Source organism: Phacochoerus africanus, chromosome 13, assembly GCF_016906955.1.
Source record: "Phacochoerus africanus isolate WHEZ1 chromosome 13, ROS_Pafr_v1, whole genome shotgun sequence".
In the NCBI taxonomy this organism is placed as follows: Eukaryota; Metazoa; Chordata; class Mammalia; order Artiodactyla; family Suidae; genus Phacochoerus; species Phacochoerus africanus.
Window position 1 is genome coordinate 71127 of NC_062556.1, and position 18407 is coordinate 89533.

At 60.3% G+C, this 18407-nt stretch overlaps 1 protein-coding gene across 1 annotated transcript; it reads left to right on the forward strand.

The window, feature by feature from the left end:
* The first annotated feature begins 2919 nt into the window (after positions 1-2919).
* LOC125113608 (uncharacterized) lies at positions 2920-11042 on the forward strand. The gene is made up of 9 exons (XM_047756423.1): positions 2920-3178; positions 4573-4699; positions 4859-5070; positions 5847-6012; positions 6149-6231; positions 8538-8698; positions 8832-8997; positions 10651-10758; positions 10912-11042. The coding sequence occupies exons 1-9, from the start codon at positions 2938-2940 to the stop codon at positions 11040-11042; spliced, it is 1395 nt and encodes a 464-aa protein (XP_047612379.1). The 5' UTR covers positions 2920-2937.
* The last annotated feature ends 7365 nt before the right edge of the window (positions 11043-18407 follow it).

The window sequence follows — 18407 nt, forward strand, 5'->3', positions numbered from 1 at the left end:
CGACGGGAACTCCCAGATTTACGTTTGTACTTTTGTGTGTGTGTAGACGTTATACACAGCCTCGTCTATATTATACTAACATCTTCCACAGCAATTTTCTACTCCCGGGGAGCACGAGGTGGGAGTGTGTTTTTCCTGAGACAACCCCCGGGGTGGGTGGGGGCTGCAGCTCCCAGTCCCTTCCATCCTGGACCCACGTGGGCCTGAGGCAGCAGGTGACGTGGGCCCCAAGAATCGTGGGCACAGCTGCCCAGCCAGCTCACCAGCCGCGTTGGATGCCACAGCTCCTGCAGGCCCTCCCCACGGGCCCAGCCCCCACACACGCCGGCAGTCCTGACCTCTGAACCGCCCTCCCCCTGCAGTCTCGCCCTCACACGTCTCCTTTAAAACCGGTCTCCCCACCGCCTCCTCCAGGAAGCCCTCTCCAACGAGCCTTGGCGCTCCCTCCTGCTGACCCTCCTCACTTCCTAGGAGGTCATCGTAGCTGCTGCGTGTGAACCTGGGTCCCGTCTCCCCAGAGCTATACCCCCCAGAGGCCTCACAAGGCAGCCAGCTTGTCTCCGGTTACTTCTGCGGGTCCCCCGCTACCCTCAAGCCTAAGCCTAGTCTTAGCACGTTGACTGAATGACCGGTCAGAGGAGCCCAGTCCCCCCGAGACCCCGGCCCTGTCTCTGGAGCCCTGCTCTCTGCTGCACCCCAGGCCTCCCACACCCTCCTGCAGGTGGCGGAGCGCTGCTCACCTGGAGACGTCCGCCTGGCCGCCACCCGCACCTGTGTGTCTCCCCAGCAGTACGACTGCTCCTCCTTCTGTCACCCGGTGGGTGGGGAGCTCAGCGCTGGACTGGGCATGTGAGTGACAAAGAGCCACTGAGGGCAGAATGAAGCCACGGCCCCAGAGGGCCTGGCCGGGAGGCTGTGGGCAAGACCCAGGCTGAGCCAAGCGCTGCTAGCTCCTTCCAGAAGCTGTCCCTTTGCGTGGGCTCCAGGGAGCCCAACTGGAGCAGCTGCCCAGGCCAAGGGGGTGCTAGCAACACAGAAGAATGAGGCCCATGCGCTGGGCCCCCAGCAACTGCCAGGCTGACAGGGGCCCGATTTGAGCCAGAGTCCTAGACCTGCAGTGACCTTCGCAGGGGTGGGGGAGGGGAGCCACTGTACCAGGAGGTCTGCAGAGTAAGCAGAAGGGTCCAGGCTGAGGGGCTCGCTGCCCCCGCCCTGCTCCTTGGCAGGAAGCTGAGCAAAATCACTGAGGCTCCCAGCCCGGAGCCCAGGCATTGCTCTGATCGGGGGAGGCCAGGCTGGTGCCGCAAGAGGGGCAAGAGACCATGCCATCCAGCCATCGAGGATGCCACTGAAGCGCAGTCTCTGCTTGGGGAGTTAGACAGCCGAGCGCCTTCCACAGGGGTCAGCAGGGGGTGGGGGCAGCTACACCCGCTGAGACAGAGCTCCCCCTCCCGCAGCTGCCAGTGCAGAGAGTACATCTCGGCAGAGGAGCTCTGTGACGCCCAGTGTCTGGCCAGGGCCCCCCAGCTCTCCCTGGCCTGGGGGCCCCGCAGAAAGCTGATCCTCGGCATGAGGAGCGAGGCTGGGGACCGCGTCCAGAGGGTGAGCGCAGCTCAGGGAGGGGTCGGAATGGAAGGGCAGCCTCTGCCCACTGGAGTCGGAGCAGGTGGGCCTCCCCAGGCACCTGCGGCTACAGAAAATCCCAGCACCAGGCTCAAGAAACCAGGCGGCCAAAGGGCAAGCCGTCTGTGAGCCAGCCTTCCCTACCGGTCTTTTGTCGTCTGCCTGAATTTCCCTTCGCGGGCTGGAGGGAAGGGCAGGGAGGAGGTAGGAGCGGTGTTCCTGTGTCAATGCCAACCAGCCAGGAGGAAGGTCAGCGGGACCGTGGAAAGCATCAGCTTCCCTTTATACAAGTGTGACGTGAGGTCAAGGTGAGAAGCCACTCACCAGGGTCACAGAAATGGCGTGAGCCCTGTCAGAGCCCAACAGGAGCCTCTTGTCCCAGCCCAGACCTGTGGCCACAGGGCAGGGCCATTTCCTGACCCCACGGTGTGGCCGTGGCTGTCTTCAGGGCCTCGATGCTTCATCGAGGTGGGGACAGAGGACCAGGGCCTAGAAACACAGGTCTGGCTCTCTCGGGGTGTTTGTCTAGGCAGCTGTGTCTGCTTGCCACCGACAGGGCAAGAGGGCCCTGTGGCCTGAGCCTGGATAGCAGATGGCAGTGATAGAGCTTTCTAAGCTGTTTATAAGTAGGACTTTGGAGGTGGAGAGGAAAAAGGCAAATCGTGGCCCAGTACAGGGGTCAGAGATGAGTCAGGGTGTTGTCTGAACACAAGGAAGGGCCTGGGGTTCGGAAGGCCACCTGGGCACATCCAGCGAGGATGGACACATGTCCCTGGGGAGGCTGGGGGTTGGTGTCGCCGAGCAGCCTCACGGGGAGCTGTGCCAAGGGGTCCACCTGGGCTTCTGTCTGTCATCCCCACATGCCTCCCTCCCCAGCCACCCTGGAGCTTAGGTCTCTAGTTCTCAGCTGGAACCAATGCTGTACTTGCTTCTCAGGAACTGGCAAGCACGCTGGGCCCAGACAGGTTCTCCCAGGGTAGTGCCCGGCTCCACCTGGTCCAGTGTGGCCCCCACGGCCTCCTTGGCGTCATCATCTCCAGCGCAGACATGCTCGGCTCCCTCCTCCTTGGTGAGCAGGGAAGGGCGATGAGTCCAGGCTTGCCCAGAGAGGGTGGAGTGAGGGCTTGGCTGCACCTGCCAGGAAGGGGGGCCCTAGGACCTTCGGGCCCACCCTGGCCCCTCAGAAACCTGTCCGCTCCGTCTCGGGCGTTAGGGGACAGGAGTCCCGCAGGGATCACAGAAGTTCCTGTAGGGGGACAGCCTTTGGGGAGGTGAGGCCCCAGAAGGCCTGGGACTGTCGCTGGAAGGCAGGCTATGCAGGTGGGCCCCAGGTCGGTCTGTGGCTCCCCAGACAGGCCCGGGGCCTCCAGCTTTCCTGCCCAGATGCTCCCAGGGCCACCTGCGTCCCGCCCATGGCAGCAAAGGTGTCCCTGGACTGCAGGCCCTGAGCACCCTGCCTCCCAGGAGCCCAGCATCCACCCCCACATTCCAAACCCCATGGTCTGCCTGGAGGAGGGGGACGTGATTCTTTTCCAGCTTCACATTCTGCGCCACAGTGAGTCTCGCCCTGACCCTCTGGTCCTTCCCCTATCCCCCTGTCCAGTGACCTCACACAGACCAGACGCGAAGTAGCGAGTCATATGGCCTGTGCTGTCCCTTTGCTTGTGCCTGACTGCTCACTTTCCCGTGAGCCTCGCTTCCGCATCGTGGCATTGATGCCCGGCTCCAGGTGGGGTTGTCAGGTCCCTGCACCTTGGGAAGAGCCCGGGCTCACCAAGGTGACCTGTGGCCTGGGTTCCAGACCCTCTGCAGGGCTGCTCTGTGCCAGGGCCGGACCCTAACCTCGCCCAGAACCTCCGTCTCGGGCACCTTGATTTATAAAGTACTGTGTTCCCCACAATGAGCTGAAGCCTGCCTCCCCAGGAGCCCCCACCCCCCCGCCCCTAGGAACGGGCCTTTTTTTTTTTTTTTGTCTTTTTAGGGCCACGCCCATGGCATATGGACATTCCCAGGCTAAGGGTGGATTTGGAGCTGCAGCTGCCAGCCTACACCACAGCCACAGGCACACCACATTCAAGCCGCATCTGTGACCAACACTGCAGCTCACAGCAAAGGCAACGCCAGATCCTTAACCCATTGACTGAGGCCATGGATCAAACCTGCATCCTTATGGACACTTGTCAGAGTTTGTTAGCGCTGAGCCACAATGGGACCTCCAGGGCTTTTTAAGGAATGGATTTTGAGGAAAGAAAACACGGCAGAGAGCTTACAGTGTAAGCTGTCTTACTGATTGCTTTCAAACCAGAACAAATCAGTATAGGGGATGCCCACACACAGCAACATGATGGAGGTGCCAAGACCCAGGTGCCCCTCAGGCTTCGGTCTCTCTGCCCGGGTAGTGTTTGGTCTCACGTGTCACATCGCTGCCCGAGTTCCTCCCCACGAAGCAGGGCCAGGACCATGAGGTCTGAGAGGGAAAATGACCTCCAGGTTGGACGCTTCCAGGCCCAGTGCTCCCATAAACCCACCGGGCCTGGGGAGACACCTGGGGTGCAGGAGACGGGTCTCAGGAAGACGAGCCAACACCTGTGCAGGGAAAGGCCTTGGCACCAGGAACAGCCAGGCCAGGCCGCCTGTGTTTCTGCCAGCAGCCTCATCTATCCCCAAGCGTGCACTGAGTGCCTGCTGCATGCCTGCATGGCTGCCTGCCAGGGGCACGGAGGCGAATGAGCCCCACCCCGAGAGTGCCCGCATCAGCCTGTGCTCACCCCAAAGGGGCGTCTCTCTTCGTAGCTGAGGGGAGAGGGTCTCACCCCGATGTAAGACCACGCATATGCAAGCTCAGAGCGTCATTTCCCTGGAAACACGTCTCCTGAGGACAGGCCAGGGCTACCCAGGGATGGGGCCGGGGAAGCCTCAGACGCCAGGCCAGCCCCGCTCGCTCCCCAGATCGCTCGGCCAGTCACTACCCTGTGTACCAGAAGCAGCACCTCTTCAACAGCAACCCCCGTTGGGACTTCGGGGCCTTCAGGAGACTCGGCCACCTGGTGCGGGAGACGGGGCTCACCTTCTCCAGGTGACCACCGCCCGGCTGCCTGGGGCCAGCCTCTTCATGGAAGGGGAGCAGGAGGACACGGAGAGGGTGGGGGTTGCCGACCAAGCCGGGGGCGGGGGGAGGCCAGGCGTGTGCACAGGCAGCCCGCACACTCCCTGAATTGTAGCCCTTCGTCCCCAGGTTTGCTCACCAGTTTCTAGATCCGGGCACGTACGTGTTTCGCGACAATGGGCAGCCCGAGAGCATGGCCGTGGTGCTGGTGAAGGCGAGGGGGGCGGCCTGTGAGCCAGGCCAGGCCCCTGTGCAGCCGTCCTCCCCCGATCAGCTCGCCAGGCACGGGGTCCTCAGGCACCGCCTGCCCGACCTAGGCCCAGATTGGGCAGCGATCTCAGGTACGGACCACAGGCCAGAGGGGCAGGGACGTGGAGAAGCACGGGAGGGCCGAGCACAGCAGGCCCCAGGCACATCCCCGAAGGCCACAGATGGGGACAAGCACAGGCTGTCCTTGAACTAGGGCTTCACGTGCCAGGCAAAGAAAATTGAGTTTCCCTCCCTGGGGTCGCCCGTCTCACCCTCGCTGCTGCCCTGTGCCCCCCAGTTCTGGGGTCTGCCCTACAGAATGGGATCCCTGCCCAGAGACTGGGGTCCCTTCCCTAAAGAACAGGGTCCCTGCCCCAGAGAACAGCGTCCCTGCCTTAGAGAACGGGGTCCCTGCCCCAGTGGTCGTGGTCCCTGCCCCTGTGACCGGGTCCCTCCAAAGTGAACGGGGCCCAGGGTAGAGCTGTAGGGTCCCAGGGATGCCTGTTCCGGCCTCCTCCCTGGTCCCGTCTTGTTCCCTCCTTGCCTTCAGGAGCCAGAGCCCTGCCAGGTGGGCAGGGAGGAGGTGACGGGAGCGGCTGGGATCCAAGCCTCCTGGGCAGAGGAAGGCAGAGCAGCTGGCTCCCAGGAGGCTGGGAGGTGCAGGGTCGTGGAGCCCCAGTCAGACCCCTCACATGGTTAAGCCCCAAGGCTGGATGAGGGCTGTTTCACAGGGGCTGTGAGGAGTTAAAACCCTGAGGCGGTGGGAGGAGATGGAGGCCACTGAGGCAAATGCACAATGGCACCTGCTCCCCAGGCCCCAGGGGTTCTGAGAGCTGACACAGGACTCTGCCCCCTCCCTACCTTTCAGGGGTGCTGCTGGCTGTCGGCATGACCACCGTGCTTCTGACGGGCCTGGGCCTCTTGCTGAGACCCTCCTCGCAGGCCCAGGCCTGCCCAGCAAGGGCGTGGAGGCCTCAGTGGAGGGGCCTTGGGGAGCCTCACATGCCCACCGGGGATGTGGCCCTGGGGGACAGGTGAGTTCTATCCCACCCCCACCCCTCACACCTTTCCCAGCCCCGGCGCCTGTGGACTCCTGTGGTGTTTGCTGCGGGCGCTCGGGAGCCCTTGGCCACCCACCCGTCTACACACTGAGGCAGATCTTCTTGGCAGCTCTCTGCTCTCTGAAAACCCTGGTCCCTGGGGCTCTGAGGAAGGAGCCAGTTGCACAGGAAAAGCCGCTGCCCTGGGCACAGGTACCACGCTGGTGTACAGCACCCCTGCACCTGCCCTCCCTCTCCCCTCCCCACCCCGCCACACCCCCGCCACACCTGTCCTTGCCCCCCAGCTGCACCCCAGGTACACACTCTGGGGACAAGCTCGTATTCCTATAGTTCGGTTTATGACACTGCATGCTGTCCATCTCAGCCTCACCGCAGAACCTACAACGGGGCATTTTCAGGGCTTGCACTGTCCCCATCTTATAGACAGAGACTAGGCTTGAGGACAGGTGAGTGGCTTGTCCAGCGCCCCCAAGTAATGAGGCTACAGAGAGACAAGCGTTCTAGGGCTCTCCCTGAGCTGGTCCGGGGCTCCCGGGGCCCCTGGCTCCGGCAGGGCAGGGACGAGCACTGCCCCACGGGGGTGCCCCACAGGACCCCCCAACAGGACCACTCACCTACCTGTCAGTGCCTGTTCATATCTGGAGCTCAGGAGGACAGGGGGCCCCACGCCTCCCCCATCCCCGCCTTGAACAGGAAGGGTGTGCAGAGGGGGTGGAGGGGGCTCTTTGCAGCTCAGACCCTTCAGTGCCTGGGTCAGACGAAGGGATGGCGCAGGGCCTCGCTGACCTGGACTCACACAGCTTAGACATGGCCCCCATGGTGCTCACCCATGGAGGTGCTGGGCCCCAGGAAGTGCGCTGACTGCGCAGGGCCCAGGAGGCAGGGAAGCGTGGCATCCGAGCAGCCCTGGGGCCTGCTGCTGGGTGACCTGACCACAGGCCTCCTCAGACCGCACCCACCCCAAAGCTGGGTCGCCAGGCGGGGCCGGGCCAGGCCGGTTCCACTGCTCCTGAGCACCCTTGGCGGGCTTGCAGGCCAGTCACTGCTGTCCCGGTGAGGGCTCTGAGCAGTGAGGACGGCGCCCGCCCGGTGCGGGCAGAGGAAAGGCTAGGGTCGACCCCCACGGTGGTGTGTCTGGGCTGTGCTGAGCGGGGACCACGGACCAGGGAGGGCCACACCGAATGCGGACTGGGGCCAGCATGCTCAGCCCTGGCTGCAGCCTCCATTCAGCCGGGGCAGGGAGCAGGGAGCTCCCACGGGGGCGGGGTGGACAGAGGACTGTTCCCATCGGGGAGGGTGAAGTCCCCTTCGCTGAAGGGGCGTGACAGGGCAGGTGGAGAGGAGGGGCTTGTTGGAGCGGGAGGTCCAGCCCCGTCTTCTGAAAATCCACCCCACCCCCCACCCCCGCATGCCAGCTGGGAAGCTGGGGGGACAGACCCCACCGTGGACACAGACAGCGGAAGGCAGCAACACTGGCCTGCTTGGGCCGGGCCCACATGTATCCTGGCTCAGAATGAGAATCCCCCATGGCTCTTCCAGTGTGAATGGGGCTTCCCTTCCCCTGTGCACCCACCAGGCTTGGGAAAGGGCGTGGACAGCTGCTGTGCTTCAGGCTTCCGGTCCTGCAGGTGCTGCCCTGGCAGCACCCCAGACCAGAGCGGGGACCTCACACCACCTTCCCTCCTTCTTCCTTCCAGACGACCCCAGAGGGGAAAGGCACGTCCTTCTAGCAGAGCAGGGTGGCTTTGAGGGAGACAAGGTCAAGGGGTTGAGGCCCGCGGCCGAGGGGCACTCCTGCAGGATGTGAGAAAACCCCAGTCGGGCCCAGCAGACTGGTGGGCCCATGATTTGCTCCTCTGGAGCCAGCCTGGGTCACCACCTGAAGGCACCACCTTGGCCCAACAAGTGCTTCCTGGCACCAGCCATATGCCCAGCACAGCACAGGGTGCTGTGGTCATTGAGAGGAGCTGTCAGCCAACCGGACAGGAGTCACAGAACAGCAGGCAGCCAGGGCATGAGCTTCACGGGGATGCATGGGCTAGTTTTGGGAACTTGGTGACAGGTGAATCCAGGTGGAGGAAAGAGGCATGGGTGACACAGTCACACAGCCTGGAGCCTGCTCAGGTGGCTGGCAGGTTGTCGAGGATGGGGAGACCCACCCTCAGCAAAGTGAGGAGACAGTGCCTGCCACCCAACTCTGATGTGACACCAAGCCTGGGACAGGTGAGGGCCGCAGGGTCCCTCATGATACCCATCCTGAGCAGGGGCTCTCTGCAACCATTGCCACCTCCGGCTTTGAAGGTCTCCCTCTCCCTGGGGTCACCCAGCCTGACCCCAGCCTTTCCCCCCGACCCCCTGAGCATGCTTCCTCCTGCAGGCAGGCCTCCGCTCTCCTCTGCCCCTGCATCCTGCTTACAAAGCCCCACGGGAGGGAAACTGCTGAGCCTGTCCCCTGAGCCAGGGCCCCTCATCCCACATTCCAAGGCTTCTTCCTGCAGGGAAGGCCCTCCTGGCCAAGACCCTGGAGGACTTCAGTGTTCGCACCCTTTACGATAAGCTCGAGGACCAGAGCCTGCACATGGCAGCCCAGCTGAGCAAGCACAGAAGCGACACGTTGGCCTTCTACAGGGGTGCCAGCCAGCAGCTCCAGGGCCTCCAGGTCAGCCTCATCCCCAGAGGGCCAAGCCCACCGTCTCCCCTCCCGGGCAACAGCCACCACCCTTCCTTCTGGAAAATGCCTAAGTGGAGAAGGACTTTCATGTCCGGGAGGGTGACAGCCCTGGTTCTTCCAGGACCTCCTGCAGGGCCTCAGCACGACCAAGCAGCCAGGCCTGGGCAGGGTTGGGGACCCAGAGACCGGAGCCAGAGCCACTGCCCGGACCCACGCTGGGCAGAGTGAGGCCTCGCAGGGCAGCCTCACTGCAGCTTCTCCCAGGGAGCCCTGGCAGCGGCCTCCAGGTAAGGGGCAGGTATGCAGGTGTGGGCCGTGCCAGCAGATGAAAAGCCGTGATAAGCCACACTTAGCACTGCACACTGCCTAGAGCATTTCACCTGGTGCCGTAACCAGACTGGGAGGAGACCTGCACCCGCCCTGGGCCTCCTGTGCCCCAGCTCCCTGGGACCGAGGGGGCCCTGGGACCCCTGCTTCTCCAGGCACTGCTCTCTGCAGCCCGCGGTGCTGTGTAATCACTGGACACGCGTTGCCTCCTTCAACGCATTCAATTGTCACAGAGAACCTGCTTTTATCACCTCCCCGTTGCACAGACAAGGAAACTGAGGCCTAAAGAAGTTAAGGACCCTCCCACCTTCACACACAGCGCAGGGCCAGCCCAGAGCCAGATCTCTGCTGCACGAATCCCTTTCACACTCCCACCACCTCTAGCTAACGGCACAAAGGGATGTGCCCACTAGACCTAACAGCCCGCCCGTCAGCTCCCGACTGCAGCTCCCAGCCCAGTCGCAGCCCCTCCATGAAGTTCTCTGGCCCTTATGGGGGTGGGGGGCAGACTGCTCCTCAGTGAAGGTCACTCCCCAGAAAGGGCTGTGGGGCTGAGCTCCAGGCTCTTGGGTCACTTTTTCCATAACCCTCAGTCCTCACTGGCCTCCAGGTCCCAGCCCTGGGGAAGAGGAGTCAGAGATGCCAGAAACCCTTCCTGGCAGATGCATGCATGTGTGTGCGTGTGCGTGTGTGTGAGTGTGTGGCCTGTGAACCCTGGGGACCCAGCAATGATGGGGAGAGCCTTCCTGGAACTTCCCCAAACCATTCCTTCCTCAACTTCTCCGTTGTACACTTCTGGGCTGGAACATCCGGCCAAGTGATCAGGAGAAGGAAAAGGACAAAGAAGCTGCTCTCCCCTGAGGTTTGCCTGAGACTAGGCTGGAAGCCTCTAGGTCCTGGGCACTGAGCGAGCCCAGTCAGAAGGCTGAACGCTACTGCAAACTGAAGGCCGTGGGTTCCATTTGTCCTTAGTGGAGGGCAATTTTCCAAAAAAAATATGTGATGATGCGTTAGCAAATCACAGAGAAAAAACTGTTAACACTTTGGATAGATTATCCTACAACCCAGGAAACACACTGTGGGCGGCAACTCAGACAACCTCACTGCCCAGCCCCCACCCCCGGGGGTGCGCGGCCCCTCCCACGGCGTGCGCGGCCCCCCACGGCGTGCGCGGCCCCTCCCCCCACCCCGGGCGTGCGCGGGCCCCACGCTCACCCCCGCGGCGTGCGCGGCCCCGGGCGTGCGTGTCCCCCTGCCGCGTCCTGAGGTGGGGAGTTGCGCTGTGCGGCTCTGGGTCCAACCACACCTGTGAGAGGCGTGAATGGGCGAAGGGCAAATCTTTACCGGTTTCTGAGTTAGAAACAGTAAGACAGAGGATGAGATGCAGCGAAGGGAGAGCCCATCCAGACACAGGGCAGCAGGGCCCGCTCCTCAAGGCCCCGGACTGCCCGCCCGCGGACCGAGCGCGTGGCCGGTCCTGGGTGAGCGGGAAAGCGAGACACGAAGGAGGCAGGGGCGCGGCAGCCTAGCGGCAGGCAGGGCGCAGCGCCCTTGGGGCTTGTGGTCGGTGCCGGTGCGGTGAACTGTCCGTGGCCGTTCCTGTTCCTTCCCAGGCGGCACCTTCCGCGCCCCTGCCCCGGGGCGGCAGCCGGAGCTCGAGCAAGCCCTCGCGGGCCTGGCGGCCGCACTTTCCCAAACACAAGAGCTACCAGCCGGGGCCAGTAGACAGGTGAGCACCCCCAACCCGCCAGCCTGACCCTGTGGGGACTCAGAAGCACGGGCACGCTCACACGCATGTACGCACAGCACACACACACGCTGCACATGCACCCCCCGCACGGGCACACGCACACTCACGCACTCCTGGGCCTTAGGCTCTGCAGGCGCCCCGCACCAAGGTCAGAACCAGGGTGCACTGCTGTGCCCAGAGATCAGCCCCTGCGCCTTCAAGTTCCTAACCTCCTCCCAAACGTTTGTCCGAGACAATGGCCACAGCCTCGTCTAAGGGAAGGACTCCGCTCAGGCACCCCCAGAGCAGCAGGACAGAATCCATCGTGACAGCCTGTGTCCCCCGGGGGCTGGGGGCATAGACAGGGGAGACCGGCACCCACAGCAGGTCTTAACTGCCCCTGGGCAGGTTCTTGGGGCCCCTGCGACCAGGCAGGCGGTGCCAGGCTGCTGGGAGATGGGGTCCCAAGCTCGGGCCCGCACATGCATCCAGGTCCCTTGCTGTTCTTTGCCGGGCCCAGAACTGGAGCAAAGTTACAGGACTGTCTGTTCTTCCAAGGCCTCTGGTCAGCCGGCTGAGCGGCCTCTCTCCGCCTGTCGTCAAGACCCTCAGCTGGCGAGTGACGCGCCCCCACAGCCCCGGCCTCCGCCCTCCCAGGGGAAGCACCTCAGCACCAGGTGGGGCGCCCATGGGCCCCCCAGCTCCCTGGCACCCGGGTTCTTATTCCTCATAAGCAGAACCTGAAGAGCTTCAACCCACTCGAAATTCAGGGCCAAGGTTTCGGGGCTCCAGACCGGTGGTAACCCCAGGTGGTGGCCACCCTAGTTTGCCAGGGGGTTGCTGGTTTGAGCGCTTGATCAGAATCTGAGTCATTTACTGGGGCTGTTTGTTCCCACCCATGGGAATGAGGCCACATTCCCTCCGCTGACCCCAGACTGCCATTGCCACCTGCCTCCTCCTGACCTCCTTCCTCTGACCCCGTCTCTCTGGGGGTAGAGCCACACAGCCTCTGTGGTTGTGTGTGTTGATGTGCTCTCTCTCCATCTGCTAAGATACATGGTCTCTCCTTCCCTTACCGCCTTTTACTGACGGTCCGGGGTCACCGTCCCCGATGGCTTGTGTTTCCTGGTATCTGCTATCTGATTTAATCCGCACAACAACCCTGGGAGGTGGGAGCATTATTAACGGTGCGGAAGCTCAGAGAGGTCATGCTCCAGGACAGAGCTGGGATTTCAGCCCGAGAGTCTGAATCTCAGAGCCCTCCCTGCACGGCCCTCTCGGCTCATCCCTCCACCAAACCCCTGCAGGCCTTCCTCATCTAAGGTACCCGGAAAGCTTACCAGAGAGTTCAAGCCTTCTGCAGGAAAGGGGAGAAGAATCTCGACTCTTGCTAAGGTCACAGGGCCCCGGGGCCCTTGGAGGGTCAGGGGCTGGGGAAAGCGGAACTGCACAAAGACAAGGCAAGTTAGGAACTGGAGACTGGATTGCAGACTGGACTCCGCTTGAACTTGGGGTCTGGAGCAAACACCTTCCAGCCAGCTGCATGAGCTGCAACCTGAGGATAGTCACTCAGCAGATGTTTCCTGCTGCCTTTGATGCAGAGCTGCAATCAGGGAGAACCAAGGATTCTAATAAAGATGCTAGAGATTTAAAGAAGTCTGTAAGGATCAGGAAAGGCAAGATAGGCTTTAAGATAACGTTGGGTCCTGCTGGCATAGCTGTCGGGGACAGGTCTTCCTGGAGGAGAACCGCACCCACAAAGGTGGCGGTGAGAGCGCGTAGGTTTGACTTGGGAACTGAGAACAGTCCCTGAGGCCCAGAGGCTCCCTGGACACCGGCAGCGTCTCATTTCAAGGTGTGGAGGCTGAGAGCTGGCATTGGGGGGCCCCAGGGGATTCTGAGGAGTACGGCATGTACTGACCAGGGTCCCAGCAGGAAGCAGCGGGCACGTTCTAGAAGGAACAGTTGAGAATGTCAATGTGGGGTGTGCAGTCCAGTCAGCCACATGGGGTGAGGCAGTGCCCCTGCCAGGCCTGAAAGGGTGAGGGCAGAGGGCAGTCACGGGCCCGCAGGAGGAGCACCCTCTCCTGTGCCCATCTTAGGTCCCGCATGTGGGCAGCAAGAGCAGCACAAACAGCAGGCCTCAGCACTGGGCAGCCAGAGGGCTGGTTAGAACGGGGCTCATACGGCATCTTCGCCGCAGGGCACTGCATTGCTGCACCTGCAGCACATGGAACGTCCCAGACGAGGGGTCGAATCAGAGCTCCCCTGAGGCCTACACCACAGCTCGTGGCAGTGCCGGATCCTTAACCCACTGAGCAAGGCCAGGGATCAAACCTTCATCCTCACAGACACTGTGTCAGGTTCTCCACCCGCTGAGCCACATGGGAACTCCAGAGGACAGTACATTTTTAGAGAAGTGATGAGACGGGAAAGGGCTCTGAGCTTCTGGGGTGGTAAATACGTGAGCGGGTAGTGGTCCTGGATTGAGTGTTAGCAGGCTTCTATGTAAATTCCTCTGGTGCCACCTCTGGGCTGGTCAGGGTACTCCCGACCTTCCTGGCAGAGAAGGGAGGGAGGCATCTTCCGAACCCAAGTCCTGTTTTCAGGCAAACAAGGGAAGGCAGAGAGCTCATCTTGGGTCCCCGTCGCCTTCAGCTCAAAGTAATCGACAGGCCGAGCTGGCGTTTGCCGGGCAGCAAGTTCTGCTCCTGTCCCTGAGAGGTCCCCCCAGCCCCTGCCCCCTCTGGCAGGGAAGCCTCAGGGTTTGTCAGACTCTCCATCACATTAAACTCTCATCTCTGCTCCTGGACACCCAGGGGGAGGTTGAAAGCAGCCGGTGTCCTTTGGTTCTGGTTGAGAGGGTGCCTCACTAGGCGGCAGGGGCCTGAAAGGGTGCCTCTTATCCTCCTTCTCCCCAGCCCCCTACAGCACCCAGGACCTGGACAGCAATCCCAGGGTGACATCAAAGGAGGAGACGCCCAGCACCCAGGCCTCGCGCGCAGGCACAGAGCTTTTCCTGAGCTCCAGGTAAGAGCCGGCTTGGTGGCCAGCCTGGGGCACATCTGGCTGGTGCGGGGAGGCCACTGCTCCTGCCAGCCTCTTACCTACACACCGTGTGCGGCCCTGGGGGACAGAAATCAAACACAGGATTGGAGAAAAATGACTGGGAAGGATGTTTTGTGGAAATAGAAATTAGGATTGGAGGAATTCCCATCGTGGCTTGGTGGTTAACGAACCCAACTAGCATCCATGAGGATGCGGGTTCGATCCCTGGCCTTGCTCCGTGGGTTAAGGATCCAGCGTTGCTGTGAGCTGTGGTGTAGGTCACAGATGCAGCTCGGATCCCAAGTTGCTGTGGCTGTGGTATAGGCCGGCGGCTACAGCTCTGATTCAGCCCCTAGCCTGGGAACCTCCATGTGCTGCGGGTGCAGCCCTAGAAAGACAAAAAGACAAAAAAAGAAAGAAAGAAAGAAATTAGGATTGGAGAGGAGTTCCCTGTTGGCTGAGAGGGTTAAGGATCTGGAGACTGCATGCTATGAGGGAGCCAAAAAAAAAGCAATGGAGTTCCCATTGTGGCTCAGCAGTAATGAACCTGACTAGTACTCCTGAGGTTGTGGGTTCAATCCCTGGCCCCACTCAGTGGGTTAAGGATCCGGCATTGCCATGAGCTCTGGTGTAGGCCCGCAGCTGAAGTTCCAATTTGACCCCTAGCCCAGGAACTTCCATATGCTGCAGGTGTGGCCCATAAAAAAAAATCTTTCAGTCAACAAGTGTCATTGACTTCTACAGTATTCACAAGGGCAGGAGGTGGGAGCCTGTGAAGGTTTAAAAGAATTTAAAAAAAAAAAAAAAGGAAAGCAACAATAGGTATGGCCACATAATAATACAAAACCTCTAGGTCAAAATTTTACCAGAAGTAGATGTTTTTAATCTTTTAGGAAAAAAAAAAATGTGTAAGTGGCCCTAAGAGAAAGGAAACACAAAAAGTAAATTATATAAAAACGTTCGGGAGTTCCCGTCATGGCTCAGCACGGTTAACGAACCCAACTAGGATCCACGAGGTTGTGGGTTTGATCCCTGGCCTCCCTCAGTGGGTTGAGGATCCGGTGTTGCCGTGAGCTATGGTGTAGGTTGAAGTCTCAGCTCGGATCCCGCATTGCTGTGGCTGTGGTGTAGGCCAGCAGCTGCAGCTCCAATTTGACCTCTAGGCCAGGAACCTCCATATGCCACGGGTGCGGCTGTAAAATAGCAGCAACAGCAAAAAATGTTCAAAGAATCAGAAAAATGTTAAACTAGATGCCCTCTTTTATCTACCTGAAACATTTGACTTACGTACTAGGTAACCGAGGAATAAAGGAATAAACACTCCCATATGCCACTGGTTGAAGGGTACAAAATTTAAACCTTTTTGGAAAGTAATCTGGCAATTTGTATCAAATGCCTCCAAAGGAGCTCCTGCTGTGGCACAGTGACTAAGGACCCAGCATGGCCACAACTCTGGCTCAGATTCGACCCCTGACCCAGGATCTTCCATGTGCTGCAAATGCGGCCCCCAAAAAAGCCTCTGAAATATTCATTCCATTTGACCTAGGGTCCCCAATTCTAAGAGTTTCTCTAAAGGGAACTAGTTTTTAAATACAGGTAAACACTAAGAAATATGTTCATTGCAATTTTTATAACATAAAAGTAAATGACCTAAATTTCCAGTAACAGGAGTTGTCTTAATTATGGTAGAGACCTATCAGGAAATATTAAAGCAGGTGTAAAAATGATGCTAAAGAGAACTGTGTGTGTCTTTAAAGGGAAAGATGAGGATAGAGAATTGCCCGTGGGAACATTTGCTTATTCTTAAAAAGAGAAGGGGGAACAGCAGAGCCGGGAATGAGGCCAGCTTGGGGGAGGTGACGAGAAGCCCTGACGAAGAACAGAGGCTGCTCCTCAGGGAGCTTTCGGCACTGGGAACCTCAGCAGCAGAGAGCAGGAGCGTTTGCTGCCGGTGGTCTGGGGGCCCCAGCAGTTCTGGCTCTTGGCTGGGTCCCTGCCCTAGGCTGGGCTTGCTGGGGCTCTGCAGTGGGCAGCTCTCCGCTGGAGTCCCTCCTCCTCCTCCTGGCCTGCGGGTCAGCCCAGACGGGTCCTCCTGGTGGCTGGGGGAGAAGCACAAAAGGGCTGTGGAGGCCCAGGCTCAGGATGGCTCAGGGTGACTGCTCCCGCCTAATGGCCCAGCATCCCCCGTGAGAAAAATGCCCACTCCCAGTGAGAGGGCAGTGCCCAAGACCGTGGCACAGGGGTGCAGGCAAAGCCCTGGGGCCTCAGCAGGTTAGGGGGGGTGTTGGTGTGCTTGTTTATATGGCAGCGGTGCACTTTATTCATACGCATCACCAAACAGGGTCACTGTTTACAGTTAGAAAAACAAAAGTGAGGAGTTCCCGTCATGGCGCAGCGGAAACGAATCCTACTAGGAACCATGAGATTGCAGGTTCGATCCCTGGCTTTGCTCCGTGGGTTAAGGATCTGGCGTTGCCTTGAGCTGTGGTGTAGGTCACAGACACGGCTCGGATCCCGCGTGGCTGTGGCTGTGGTATAGGCCGGCAGCTACAGCTCCGATTCGACGCCTAGCCTGGGAACCTCCATATGCCGTGGGTGCGGCCCTAAAAACAGACACACGCAAAAAAAGACACGAGGGCAGATCTGATCTGAGAGGGAGCAGAACTGTGAAGCAAACCTGTGAAGCCGCCTTCTGATAGGGCAGCCTCGGCAACCCGTTTTTGCCCACTCGCAAGTGACACTGCCCCTTGGGGTGTCTGTTGCTCCAGCACTTTTCCCTTCTGTGCGGGGTGGGGGTGGGGGACAGGCTGGGAGACTCTTTATATGGGAGGAGCGTTGCTTCCACTTCCCTCTTCATGTGGGTGACAGCCCGGGACACGTGAAGCTGCCTGACGTGGGACCCTCGGGTGTCCAGAATGCCTGGCAACCCTTTTATCCACCACTCACACGGACTGACGTGGTGAGTTTTCTCGTCACGGTGCCCAAGTGGAGCAGATAAAGGGGAGCTGTTTACTGAGCGTCCTGTGAGTGGGGCCCTGTGCTGGTCGCTGTCCCAGAGAACACACATGTGCACACATACACTCAAACGTGCACACACTCACATGCACACACTCACGTGCACTCACGCGTGTGTACACACGTCTACACAATCACACAGTGCACACACTCACGTGCACACACTCACGTGTGTGCGCACACGTCTACACAATCACACACTCACACATGCACATAATCACACACATGCACACACACCTTGACACAGACCTTCCCCTCAATCAGTCTGCACACGTGGAGGGGGAGCCTCAGAGGGAGGTAATGGCCCAGGGCAGTTTCCAGTCCCATCCTGTCCTCAGGCAGACCTTGTGCTCCTCCTCCTGCAACCAGGGCCCAGCCTCACCGAGAAGCAGAAGAGGAAGGGGAGCTCGGCTCCTCAGGGACCCGGCGGGAGCCAAACAGGGTTCTCCCCGTCCAGTGAGAAACACACACACACACAGCACAGACACCTGCTGAAACATCCGTGTGACGAGGCTCCGTCTATGAGTGGACACTGCCAGGCAGTACCCTTTTTTGCTTTTTAGGGCCAAACTCATGTCACGTAGAGGTTCCCAGGCTAGGGGTCACATCAGAGCTACAGCCGCCGGCCTACACCACAGCCACAGCAACACAGGATCCGAGCTGTGTCTGCGACCTACACCATAGCTCATGGCAACACCGGATCCTTAACCCACAAACAGGCCAGGGATCGAACCTGCAACGTCATGGCTCCTAGTTGGATCCGTTTCCCCTGCGCCACGACGGGAACTCCTGCCAGGCAGTACTGGGTGCCCACTCCCGTCTCTCCGCTTCCCCTCGTGCTTCCCGTCCGCTGGCGCTGCAGTGCGGCGTTCCAGGTGACCTCGCTGCGCTTCCACGGAGCCCCTCGCACTGTCTCTAGATGACCCGGCTCGTTCCTCCCCCTTGGCACTTCTTCACTTCTGGGGGGTCTCTTCTCCACAGGTCCTGTCCTTGCCCCAGGGCTCATCTTCCTCTGTCTCTCCTGCTGCCGTGACCTTCCATGAAGGTCACACACTGTCCCCTGCCTCTTGGGTTGCCTGTCATGTCTGCTGGCGCCTTCATGAGCCGTCCTCGGTGCAGGCCCCTCTGGGCGCAGCTGAGGTCATCTCTGCTCGCACACCCGCCACCTCCAGGCCTGTTAGTCACAGGGCCACATCGCAGCTCTGGCCTCCCATGGGGCGAGGCACCCCCACAGTTCCAGTTTCTCCCTCCAGGCCTGTTCCCACCTCAGCCCAGAGCAAGAAGCCTGCTGGCTCACGTGCTCAGGGCGGGTGCAGGTTTTTAATTCAAGTTCAGAAAAGGGTCAGCCACTTCCCATCCAGTCTTGACACGGTTTCCTCCATGAAAGCCCTGGAGCCTCCCCATCTGCCCAAAGAGGGGTTGACTCCTCAGCCTCCAAGGAGGAGCACCTGTGCCCACGCCTTCAGCTGTCCTGCCCTTGACTTGCGTCCCCCCCCTCCATGTCGCAAGACAGCCATTCTAATGCAGCTCCACATTTGCATTGCTGTTTTTTCTGGCATCTCTTGTGTGGAGCCAGAG